The sequence below is a fragment of the Camelina sativa genome, chromosome 8 (genome assembly GCF_030686135.1).
Source record: "Camelina sativa cultivar CO46 ecotype springtype chromosome 8, ASM3068613v1".
Classification (NCBI taxonomy): domain Eukaryota; kingdom Viridiplantae; phylum Streptophyta; class Magnoliopsida; order Brassicales; family Brassicaceae; genus Camelina; species Camelina sativa.
In genome coordinates this window covers 11,516,480-11,528,992 of record NC_141887.1, presented here as the reverse complement: position 1 = coordinate 11,528,992, position 12,513 = coordinate 11,516,480, and the positions used below count along the sequence as shown (strand labels likewise).

General features: G+C 34.7%; 1 protein-coding gene across 1 annotated transcript; it reads right to left on the bottom strand.

Annotated features, from left to right (window-relative positions):
* Positions 1–9,339: 9,339 nt before the first annotated feature.
* LOC104709474 (uncharacterized) lies at positions 9,340–10,667 on the bottom strand. Its single transcript, XM_087463455.1, has 2 exons — positions 10,533–10,667; positions 9,340–10,285 (listed from the first exon to the last, which is right to left on the bottom strand). Exons 1-2 carry the CDS (start codon positions 10,535–10,537, stop codon positions 9,340–9,342), a joined length of 951 nt encoding a protein of 316 aa, XP_087319581.1. The 5' UTR covers positions 10,538–10,667.
* Between the last annotated feature and the right edge of the window lie 1,846 nt (positions 10,668–12,513).

The following is a 12,513-nucleotide window of genomic DNA, read 5'->3' as shown; positions in this document are numbered from 1 at the left end:
GATACGTTTCATTTTTAATAACATAACATAATTACAATTACTCAAATTTTGACATGTATCAAATATTAGCTAATATTTGACAGATGTTAACAAACAAAACTCATTCGCTCCTACTGATAACCATTAGAAGAATAAAAAGAAAATGAATAAAAAGAACAATGCGGAATGAAATAAACAGTTTTTGAAGATTGAAAGGAAAATCTGCAGAGAATGAACAAAATAGTAAATGGTAACCAAACAATAAAAATGTTTTTAAAATATATTAAATATTAAATAAATTTAATTTCAATTGTAATACTAATATTATTCTAATGTATATATAATAAAATTTTCAAATAGAGCCTTAAGATTAGTTTAGCATAAAATTCCTATCAAAAATATTTTTTTTGTCAGTACATTGTGAAAATATGAAAGTTTTTATATTACAAAATTGAAATTTTATTAATAAACATATTTTTATTTATTTTAAAATAAAAAACGAATTTGAATATTTGCTCTTTTTTTTGTTCCATTTGTTCCTCGTCAATTTTGGGGAGGAACATTTTTGTTCTATTGTTCCTTATTTTTTGAAGAATGTAGATGAATGTAGGGGAAAAAATATTACTTTCAAATGGTAAAAAAATTGTGGAATAGAGAGGAATGTGATATTTCTCCTCATTCTTTTCCTAAATTTTGGTCACCAATTGAAGCCATTATTTTACACTAAAATTAGTTATTATTACCAAAAGAAAACACTAAAATTAGATATGTTTTAACTATAAATCATATCTATCCAGGGAACCACACAATTAGTTATTATTATCAAAAGAAAAACACTAAAGTTAGATATATATCCAGGGAAAATCCAACATATGATATACTTACAAATCATCAAATTTGGAAACATATCAAGAATTGATTAAATATTGGCATATATAGATAACAGACTCATTTTTGATACGTGTCAATATATTCTACTATATAAATATATTTTTATAAATTAAATGTAATTAAAGAGAATGACTAAAAATAGATTTTCCTAAAAGAAAAATGGGAAAAATGTCAAAAAAATCTTCAACTTTTAAATTTGGGATGAAAAAAGTATAAACTTTCGAGATGTCATTTTAATCATAAAATTTTTTTTTTTTTTTTTTCAAAAATCACAAAGTTTAGTTTGACTATTTGATAAAATAGCAAATTTTGGTTGATTTTGCCGCTGTTAAGTTTCCGTTAGCAGAGTTAATTTTTCGTTTACAATCTCCGTTATATTTCCGATACTATATATAGTTTATTTACTATCGTCTGTTGAAAGCATGACGTCGTCCATTGGTTAATGTGGGGGTTTCGTTTTCACCTCCCGCGGGTTCGACTCGGTCTGGACGAAAGTTTTTATGTTTTTTAAAATAAATTATATTACATGGATTCGAACTCTAGACCCCAAAGCCGCAAACATCAAAACGTAACCAACTACGCTAGGTAGATTTATTAACAATTAATGAAACACAGATTATTATATCGTATGTTATATGTGTTTATTAACTTCTTCCCCGTCCAACCATATCCTTCATAACCGTGACCGTTAGATCTCGACATCCGCCGCATCAATAACGACCCACAACTTACTCCTCGAGAGAACGGAAGGCGTTGCCTCCTCCGTTGGATAAAGCTCCAGTGGGAATTAGATTTCTCGGTGAAACCATTCGCTGCCACAGCTTGATCCGCCGGTTGCGTTTTGGGTACATGACTTTCTTCCAAGTTCCAACCATGGTCATTGTTCTTTCAAAGACATTATTGTACTCTATGGTTCAGTCAAATCCATAGCTTTATTTTCGTGGCGTATTTATTTATATATGTTTCTCTTAATGTTGTCAAACTAGTTTTTCTTTGTTGATTACTAATTATTCTTTATGTCTTTGGAGTCTCAAGTTCGAATCTCATCTAATGCGTTTTTCAATAAAATCAAAATATATGCGTCTATTCATTGTCGAACTCGCGTGCAGCGAATTACTTGACTCGCAATTTCACCGACGGACGACGCTAACATATTCGTTTAAATTTGTAAACAACTTATATAAAGTATCGTTTATCGACTAAACAGAGGTTGTTAACGGAAACTTAACGGCGTACTTGAAATGGTCAAGTCAACGAAACTTTACTATTTTATCAAAAAGTCAAACTAAACTTTGGGATAAAAATGACATTTTGAAAATTCATGTTTTTTTCGTCTCAAATTTGAAAGTTGGGATTTTTTTTGACATTTTTCCCAAAGAAAAATTGACACTTGCTTGTTTTTGTTAAAGTGCAGTTTCATTTCTTAGTAACGTGCAATTCTTTCGCCGAAGAAGCCCAAAATAACAGTTTAGACCCATTAGGTCTTTATTTGAAACGAAAACATGAAACGTAAAGTCTAAGAAAGAAAGAAAAAAAGTTTGAACCAGTAAAAAGTTTAGTTTTATGGTGTATATAAATATAAATAAAAGCAAAAAAAATTATACCTCCACAAGAATCGGGATGCTGAATAAAAAAGAGTTTTTTTATTTTTTTATTTTTTTTTGTTGTGATTATATTAAAATTTGACTATCGGGATAGCCTAAGTGATTACATCATTTATCTGTTATAACAAAATCACAAAAAACCGCTTTCCCACGACCTGTTAGCCTACTCCAAAGAACCAATTTACAACTTGTTGAAAACCAGCTTTAGCAAACATTACTGCAAACTTTTTCTTCCTCGAAGACACTCTTCATCCAAGTTGGGTAACCCCTTTCCACATATGATTGAAAATGCAAGTCCCCTGTTACACTTTGAGATATCATGTTTGCACCTCCATTTGTTGCCTCATTTTCATTTACCAGTCTCCACTCCGAGATAGGACTAAAAAAACTCTTATGATTGAGCTTTAGAGGAAGGCCACATTTGGTCTCTCCACGCCTCCCACCAAATCTTTGTCCTGAATACCAAAATAACTTGCTTGAATCTGTGGCTATTCATGCTTTCTACTGTCTAGAACACTACTTTGAGCATTGCATAATCCGGACTCAAAATACCTCCAAAAGCTTTGCAGGTATTAAGCAAAAATTCTCATTGCTCATCTCTTAGAACCTGTGCTTCACCTGCTAACTTATTTCTTTTTGACCAGGATGAGCTCACATTACACTTGACCCAGTTTGGTAAAGGTTTTTCCCATCCCTTCGCTAAAGGTTGCATCCTTCTCTCTCTTTGATGTTGGTCTTATTGGTTCAGTAGGGATATACCTTCCCCTTCTTGGCAATGAGCTTCAAACCACTCTGCTACCTCCTCTCTGATCTTGTCCACTGATTATTTTGCGGAGAAGTTTACTCCTTCAAAAATTGAAGAGCCTCTATTTTTCCAAATCCTCCAAATTATCCATGGGAAGCTTTTCCTCAACTCAATAGGCCACTCTTTATTATTTCGACAGAAAATGGAACATGCTTGAAAAAACTGAGCCAATATGAAAACCATCAACCAGAAATGGGTAATCTGACAGCACCCAAATCTGTCTAGCAGCAGAGCAAGTAAAAAGTAAATGGTTGATAGACTCACCTTCTTCTCCACAAATTTGGCATACAGAGTCGATACTCATGCCCTAACCATTGAGGGTTTCAGCGATGGGAATGGCTCCAGACAGCACTTTCCAAAGAAATTTTTTTAATTTTGGATCTGTCTACAAACTCCAAATCAGTTTTTTCAATTCGAGTGTCGAGGGGTTAATAGAGGCTTCTCTGATAAGTTAAGCATTCTTTTCTCTGTCTTCAAGCCAATAACCTGATTTAACTGAGAACTCCCCGCTCTTATTGAATTGCCAAGCATAGAAATTGTCATGCACTAGTAAAGGCTTTATAGCTTTAATTCTTGCGATATCCAAGGCAGGAAAAGATCATCAAGCTTTTATTGATCCCAAAAACTTATATTCTCATCAATAAGTTCATTAACCTTTAGACCAACTTCAAAAATTTGGTTTTCTCCAGGGGCTCTATACCCATCATTATAATCCACTCGTCAATCCAAACATTCAGAGTCTCCCCATTTCCAACTTTTTCACTAAACCTTTGTACAATAGTTCACATCCAAAGAGGATGCTTCTCCAAGCAAAAGATGGTCTTCTACTCATTGTAGCATCAATGAAGTTTGACTCTTCATAATATATGCTTTTCGTTAGCCTGGAAAGGAGACATTTGGGGTTTTGGAGCAGTCACTATGCTTGCTTTGCTAGAATGGCTTGATTGAAATATTGAATACCTCTAAACCCCATACCTCCAAGGTCTTTTGATAAGCATAACCTTTCCCAGTTTTGCCAATGGATTTTTCATGAATGTTCCTCTGAACTCCACCAAAAAGAGGCCATGGAACTCTGCAAATTATAACAAGTCGTAATTGGTAGCTTGAAGCAGAACATCGCGAAAACATGTATTGCCAAGGCTACTGATTTCAACAACACTTCCTTTCCTCCCTGAAATACACATCTTGTGAACCACCCTTTTAATTTATCTTTCTGATAACTGAGCATTTCAACCTTTGAACCACTAAAACATTCTGGCAGTCCAAGATAAGTACCAGTTCCACCTTCAGACTGATTTCCCAAGATGTATCGAATGCTTCCTTTCAGATTGTCATCCACTCGAATGCTTCCTTTCAGATTGTCATCCACCTTTGCTCCAAAAGTTATAGAAGACTTACTAGGATTGATAAATTGACATGTAGCTTCACCATATATTCTCAGAACATTCTGCAAAACCTGGTTATGATCCTTTGTAGCCTTACATAGGAATAGTGAGTCATTCGCAAACAGTAGGTGATGAACACTCGGCCACTCCTGATGAAACTGAATGCCATCAATTTTTTTTTTCGTTTGAGCTTTATTCAAAAGGTGAGTAAGACCTTCAGTAAAGAGGACAAAAAGGAAGGGAGATAATGGATCGCCTTGTCTCAATCCTCTCTCTGGGATAATCATGCCAAAAAGATTATCATTGATAATAACTGAATATGTAACATAAGTAACACATACCATGATCCACGACACCCATTTCTTATGAAAGCCCAAGGCGATGAGTAGTGATCTGAGGTAATTCCATTCAATTCTATCATACTCTTTTGACATAAATTCAGAGGAGATTTGAGCCACTAGGATGTTGTCACTGATAAGCCTCTCTGGTATGAACGCAGACTGAGTATCAGATACTATGAGGTTTAAAAAAGGCTGGATTCTTTTAACCAAAATTTTGAATATGAATTTGTAAAGCACCGAAGAAAGACTGATCGGTCTTAGATTTGCCATTTCAGATGGATGATGTGTGTTTGGAATAAGATAGAGATGCGTATAATTCTAGTCAGCCGGAAGCACTCCATCCTTAAAGAGAATTTTCACTTCATAAGTAACTTGTTCTCCCACTATAGTCCAGTATTGCTGAAAGAATAAGGCTGACATGCCGTCTGGACCCAGTGCTTTAGCTGAAATGATTAAGAACGTTGCTTCTTTTACTTCTTCATTTCTTATTTCCTCTAATAAGCTTTCATTCATCCGATCTGTAACTCTAGGGATAAGACCATCAAATCAAACAAAGAAGCTAGTCGGATTTGAAGAGGTGAACAAATTCTGGAAATAGGCAACAACAACTTCTCCTTTTGCAGCTTCAGATACTTGCAAATTCCCATTTATATCTTTTAACTTTTCAATCCTTTTCCTCTGACGATTCTCCTTAACTGATGTGTGAAAAAACTTTGAATTACGATTTCCACTCCTTAACCATTTCTGTTTGCTCTTTTTTCCATTATGCATCCTCCTTTCTGTAGGCTTTGGCTAGCTCCCTTTTTAAAATGAAGACTTTATGTTGGACTGGCCAAACTACAGATTGTTCTTTCTTTAAAGCCATTTTAAGGAGCTGAATCTGTTCATGTGAGTTGATCGTATTTCTTTTCTCCAACCACTTAGAGATTCCCTGCAAGCTCTGAGCTGACCTGTTACGGACAAGCTAATACTATCAGATTTGGGTTCCCAAGCCTGCACAATAGCCTCTTTCACTTCTTCCTTGTGGAGGAATCTTTTATCAAACCTAAACTGGCCCCTATAGGAATCTTGGGATGACATAAGTTTCACTAAAACCAGTCTATGGTTTGATCCTCTCATATCCAAATTTTTTTTAATTTGAAGCAGGGAAATGTTTGAACAAATCCTCATTTCCAAAGGCTTTATCCAATCTACACTAAACCCAATGGTCTCCTCTTCGTCTTGCCCATATGAATCTATTTCCAATGCTTGGCAATTTAGACATTCCAAACTCACAGCATATCAACAAAATCCTTTGAAGCATTATCAGATCTTCTAGGGCCTCCCAGTTTTTTCCGGTTATGAAATATCTCATTGAAATCGCCCAACATAAGCCATATGTCTTTTCTTCCAATTACAATTCTAGAAATCAAACTTTATATCTACCGTCACACTACTTTTCCATAAAAAAGCTAAACCTCCACTCCTTCCGATCGGATCAATTGTATATACTTGATCGTAACCTAACCAGACTTGAAGATCAACTAAACTTCTATACATAGTCTCCATCAGGAACAACACCTCATGGAAATGTTGTTTACGCATTTCCTTTAGGCGTGGAATTGTCAAGTCTTAAGACTGTCCCAATCCTTGACAACCTCTTGATAATTAAGCTTTACCATCTTAGGAGTGCTTGTACCCTCATCATCTACTTTTCTTTTTTCCTTGCTTCCCACTTTTGTGCCTAGCTTTTTCTCCATAACCATCATTTCTATATATGGGCACAGGGGCTTTGGTTTCCTGTTGCTTTTTGTAGGTATTTTCCTTGGTTTGCTCTTTGTCTTTTATCAGAACAATCACGAAAGATCCTATCCCAAAAGGATAAGATTCATAAATTGTTGCATTGCTCTGAAATGGCTGGGATAAAGTCAAAAACTTACCATAACCTACCAAGGAAGATGAAGATCCTTGCTCCTTGATCCACCTCTCAACAGGATCCAAAACCTCATAATCACCTGTAAAGATTTCTTTTGAGGAAGACGCCTTTGTACTCATAGACACAACATGCGTTTGATAAGAGAAAACCGCTCCTTTATTCTTGTTCACATCCTGATGGAATATAGGAGGGGGTTCCAATCTCAGAATAGTCTTTGCAGAAAGAGGATCCTAATCGACTTCTCCGACGATAGATTTTACCTTATCAGCTCTCAACGAATTTTCTTTTTCGGAAGAGACTCGCATATATTGTCTCATACCTTCTAACACCGTTGGTGATATTCTTCTTTTTCCACTCACAGGATCAAACCCCACCTGTTCTTCATTCAAAATTTTATACAGAGGATCATAATCTTTTAGAATGAGGTCTTTCCACCGTGTTCCCTGCTTTTTTTTGCATATAAATAATCTTTTTTCTTTTTAATGATTATAGGACACTCATCCACCTCATACGTTATTCTTTGACACTCAAAACACCGTTTTAGACTCTTTCATACTCAAAGAAGATGTTTGCATTGCCCCTTTGGCAAATTTACCAGCTTTTATCACCTAAGAGGTCTAGAGACATCAAAGATAACCTTTACCCTCACATACTCTTTCAGCTGAGGCTTCTTAGTATCAAAGGCTACCTCGACCACTTGTCCAATCACTTCCTCCAACGCTGTGATTGCTTTTTTGGTATAGTAATTGATCGGTACATTCCAAATTTGTACCCACAGAGGGGTAAATTGAAGATAGTTATCTAGGGGAGATTCATGCCATCTATCAACCACCACTGACCAATCGTTAAAAGTATGAATCTCCTTCTGAAGAATGTCTTCTAAATCATGCTTGGAATTAAAGAAGAACTAAAATTTCTCTTTAGTTAACGCAATGCTTCGAGTTATTCCTTCTCTTTGCCATTTGCGGGGCATATTCCGAACTAAAATTCTTCAGATACTGACATTTTGGGTTGAGTAAACGCCCCACAAGACTCATAACATTTGCTTAAACAGATGGTAATTCAGGTAAATACGACATCTCAAACGGAACATCCTCCTCTGTTAATGACATCGCCATCAAAGTTTCTATCCACCGCTGAAGACATGGTTTCGTGAGAAATTTTTTTGACTAGATTTCTGATCTACAATTTCTTTGAACAACAACACACCAAAAACTTTCAAACGACATCCACAATAGAACACCCCACCCCAAAACTTAGGTACAAGGGAAGAACTAGACTTTAGAAACACGAAGTTGAAAAAATCCAGTCAAACTCAAGAACAAACCCTAGAACCCTTTGGAGATTTGCAATAATAGTGAAGACAAAGACGAAAACAAGTTAAAATCAAACGAATAGTGTTTTAATCCAGTCAAAGCTCTATTTCAGCTAATCGAAGATACTAGCTCAGAAAGAAGGTCTTAAGCCCAAAAAAATGGAAACATTTAAAATCAACTTAGTTAGTTTATACTCTATAGTTCTTTTACTTCTTCTTATTATTCAGATTATGTTGCAAAAATATAAGTTAAAAATTAAGTTATTATACATACGTAGTGAGTATAGATTCCACACAAAATATTAATTTATGCAGAACGACGAAAATAAAATTCTAATCAACTATTTTTATTTTCAAAACAATTTTCATATGAGTATTGTAACGGTCCCACAATCACTTCTTAATAGGTCTCGTGTTTATTTCTGGCCTATGGGCATATCCGGTTTGTTACATCTAGAATTTTTTTAAGACTTGTTTATCCAACTTACAAATTACCACATGATATTTTGATATGTTTTGTACTCACTCGCAAAATTCCAACAATCACTTCTCAGAAGGTCACCCATCCTAGAACTACTCCCGCATAATCACGCTTAAGTGGAACCTTTGACCAAAAATATTAGTGCACTTTAGTACATCGATAGTCAAATCAATTCTTTTAAATCTCTCCACAAATACCTGAAACCAGGGTGTTACAAGCATATAGTTAACGGGAAAAGGGTATATTTCTACCCGTACTATTTGTAAAGTGTATATTTCTACCTGAACAAAAGAGAAGTGTATTATCCAACCGGCCCAAGCCATGGGATACATTCCATTGTTAGCATCCCTCCCCACAGCAGCCAATAATTGTCCCTTTAGTGTGCATTTCATAAAACAACCATCCACTCCAAAGATAGGACGACACCACATAGACCACATCTTTCGAATGGCAGCAAAACACACATAGAATCTATACAAGATCTCTGATCCATCATCATCAAGCACTATGTCTAGCACTACTGTTGACTCAGGGTTAGATCTAGCAAAATATCAAAATGGAAACCTAGTTAACAGATTGGAAAAGACTTGTTAAATTTAAAATTTCAGTAATGAAAGAAGAACTTACTGAAGAAGTGCTAAGCGGTAATCTTTCAGCCTAGAAAATTGCTCCTTGTGCTCACGGTCGATGATCTCTACAGCTTTTTTCTTAGCATTTTTACATTTGTCTATGCTTACTATCAGATTGTAGTTCTTCTCAATCTCTTGTTGCATCCTTTTTGGTCCATAATCAGGATCAGTTCTGATATCATCCAAAAACATCTTGCAAATCACAGGTGCTTTCAATATCTTACAATAGTTATCATTTGTGCAACTGTGCTGATCTTCAAAAGTTTTCACTTTCCACTTGCCAACGCACTCCTCATAAGAACAGTAGATATACCATGGACAAGGCTCTTTAGTCCCACACACAGCCGCTGACTTGTCTTTCCCCCATCTACTTATCTTTATGTTACAACCCTCTTTTAATGCATAAGCTACTAAAGCTTCTCTGAACTCCTCTAGACTATCAAATACTTGTTCTATCTCTAGCTGACCACTACCTCGTTTGTATCTAACCAAATGCTCCTCTTCTTCTTCACCATCAGAGTTAGGAGGTGTGTTATGATAATCGAAATCCTCATCCTCATCAACAAAAGAAGCCACATTTCTTTCAACCCGGATCTCTTCTTCACATGGCTCAGATGACTCGATATCATTAGGATGCTCTGTTGAGTTCACCAAAAAAACATTCATCACTCCAGTCCATCTGCCCGCATCACACATCCTCTTAAAACTCAAATCCGCAGACCTCAATCTCTTTCTTTCATTATGCTCTTCAAAAGGGTACTTATACCACATGTTTTGGCCATATAATCCCTCCCCCAACTCCGCCGACAACTTGATGAAAAACTCTTCTGGTTTACATTCTATAGCTATATCTTTACCATTGAGATAAGCAACATCTCCTACATGATTCTTCACCCAATACCCTCCAAAATACACAAGGAATGTCACATGATCCGGATTGCTGTCAACAAAAAAAAATTATACAAAGTTTCAAACACTCAAGCATTTAATCAAACACTTAGTGTGCAGTAAACAAATACGACTCTTTAAAGATAAAACTTCAAATTATTGTCTCCAAATATCTACATTATGCAACTATTAAACAAAAACAAGACAAAATACAAGATTTAATACCAAAAATCGATTGTGTATTACCAAAAATACAAGATTTAATACCAAAAATACGACAAAATACGAACTAAAAATACCTCATTTTCGCTTCTGTAGAAACGATTGTGGGTAATGCTAACAACTCCCACGATTCACGCCTTGTTTCCTCTACACTTATCCCTCGCAATTAACTTCGATCCTCGTTCTCCATTTTCGCCTTCGCAGGAAAAGAGAAAGAGAAAGAGAGAAATGAATCGTGAAATCAAAAAAAAAAAAACCCTAATTGAAAATTTTCCCCCAAATCAAAACGACGTCGTTTTGAGTTTGATTCCAAAAACTCCTGCCACATCATTGCTTATGTGTCATACGAATCACTCATATTTAACGGTTGACTAACAGTTTTTGTGTCAATGTAGTATTATCGATAACGCTTCAAAGTTTGGGTAGTAATTTCGAATTTTATTGGCGTTCCGGTTGGATAATACACTTCTCTTTTGTTCAGGTAGAAATATACACTTTACAAATAGTACGGGTAGAAATATACCCTTTCCCCTATAGTTAACATCATTAATTTTAATACCAATAATTAAAATTTAGTAATATTAAAATAATTTTTCTTTCAATTACACTTGACCGCGCATGTGTGCGGATAATTTTTCTAGTATATTTATAAAAAGGTTATCATAAAATGTAATTTTTGAGATTATATATTAATTTATTTACTAAAATCTAATATATATATATATATATATATATATATATATGTAATAATAATTCTCATGCATTAAAAAAATACAGTTTCGTTTTAATAACTGTTTGATTGAACATTACTTTTAAAAAGTGAATTTTAAAAATAAAATTATCTAACTTACATAAGTTTAGCTTTATTTGACAGTTGTTATCATAAGTACATTTTTTTATATATCTCTGAATTTATAGTAATTTTGCATTAGATATTGTTGATTTCACAAAGACTTCTCTAAATAATAAGAATTATCATAAAATTATGAGTGAAAAGATACTACTGACTAATAAAGATTTTAATATCAAAAGTATGAAATGCTCAAAATTAATAAAAATTTGCTATTAAAAAAATACAGATTATAGACTATAAATTTCATAATAAGTGATATTTTGACGTTTTTATACAAACTGAAAACATAATAAAATATATATTATACAATAACATGACAATATCTGATATTTCTTCTTTTAATACACTTTCATAAAAAAAAAAATTTGTCCTCTGACGGAACCAAAAGAGCAAAATAGTTCAAGAACAAGAATAAAAATAAGACAAGAAACGAAAGATCTATCTACTCTACTCCTTTGAACGCACTTGATCATGAAGTCAAGAAGACCCTCCAAATGCCAAATAGGACTAAAAGCTACCATCTCGTGTAATATTTTGCGCAATAGCTTTAGCCACTTTATTTGCTGATACCGAAACTGAATGACAATCCCATGAGATTAAAATGTTGAGTTTCGCTTGAATCTCTCTCAAGATAGCAGAATACCTTGGCTAATCCTTGGGATTATTAACAGTATCCATAGCTGCAGTATGGTCCGTTACCCACTTTTCACTGAATATGATCCTGACTTGGTGTAAAGCTAGATAAAGCTATCAACAAGATCCATGGCTCTAAGCATAGCTAGAATTTTTTTTGCATCAGAAGGCGAGAATAAGTGATTGACCTTTTCAAGATTCCACCGACAGCTTCCATACTCCATCAAATCTACAAACTGCAAATTCACATCAAAGAAAGTTTGCAATCTATATGGAGCTATGGGACTCTCATCAAAGATCCACTTATCCATCCAAACACTCGTATCATACTTATTTTCAACTGTCTTCAATAGGCCTTTTTTCAGCAACTCACCCCCGTGCATCATGCTTCTCCAAGCATAAGACGATCTTTTACCAATACCACAATCCATAAGACTTCTTGATGAAATATCAACTTTAGTAGAACCGAGCCACAACCGACCATGGGTACAACTGTTTAGCTAACAAAGCTTGATTAAAATTGCTTAAGCCTGTGAAACTCATACCACCTTCTAATTTTGGTTGACATAGTT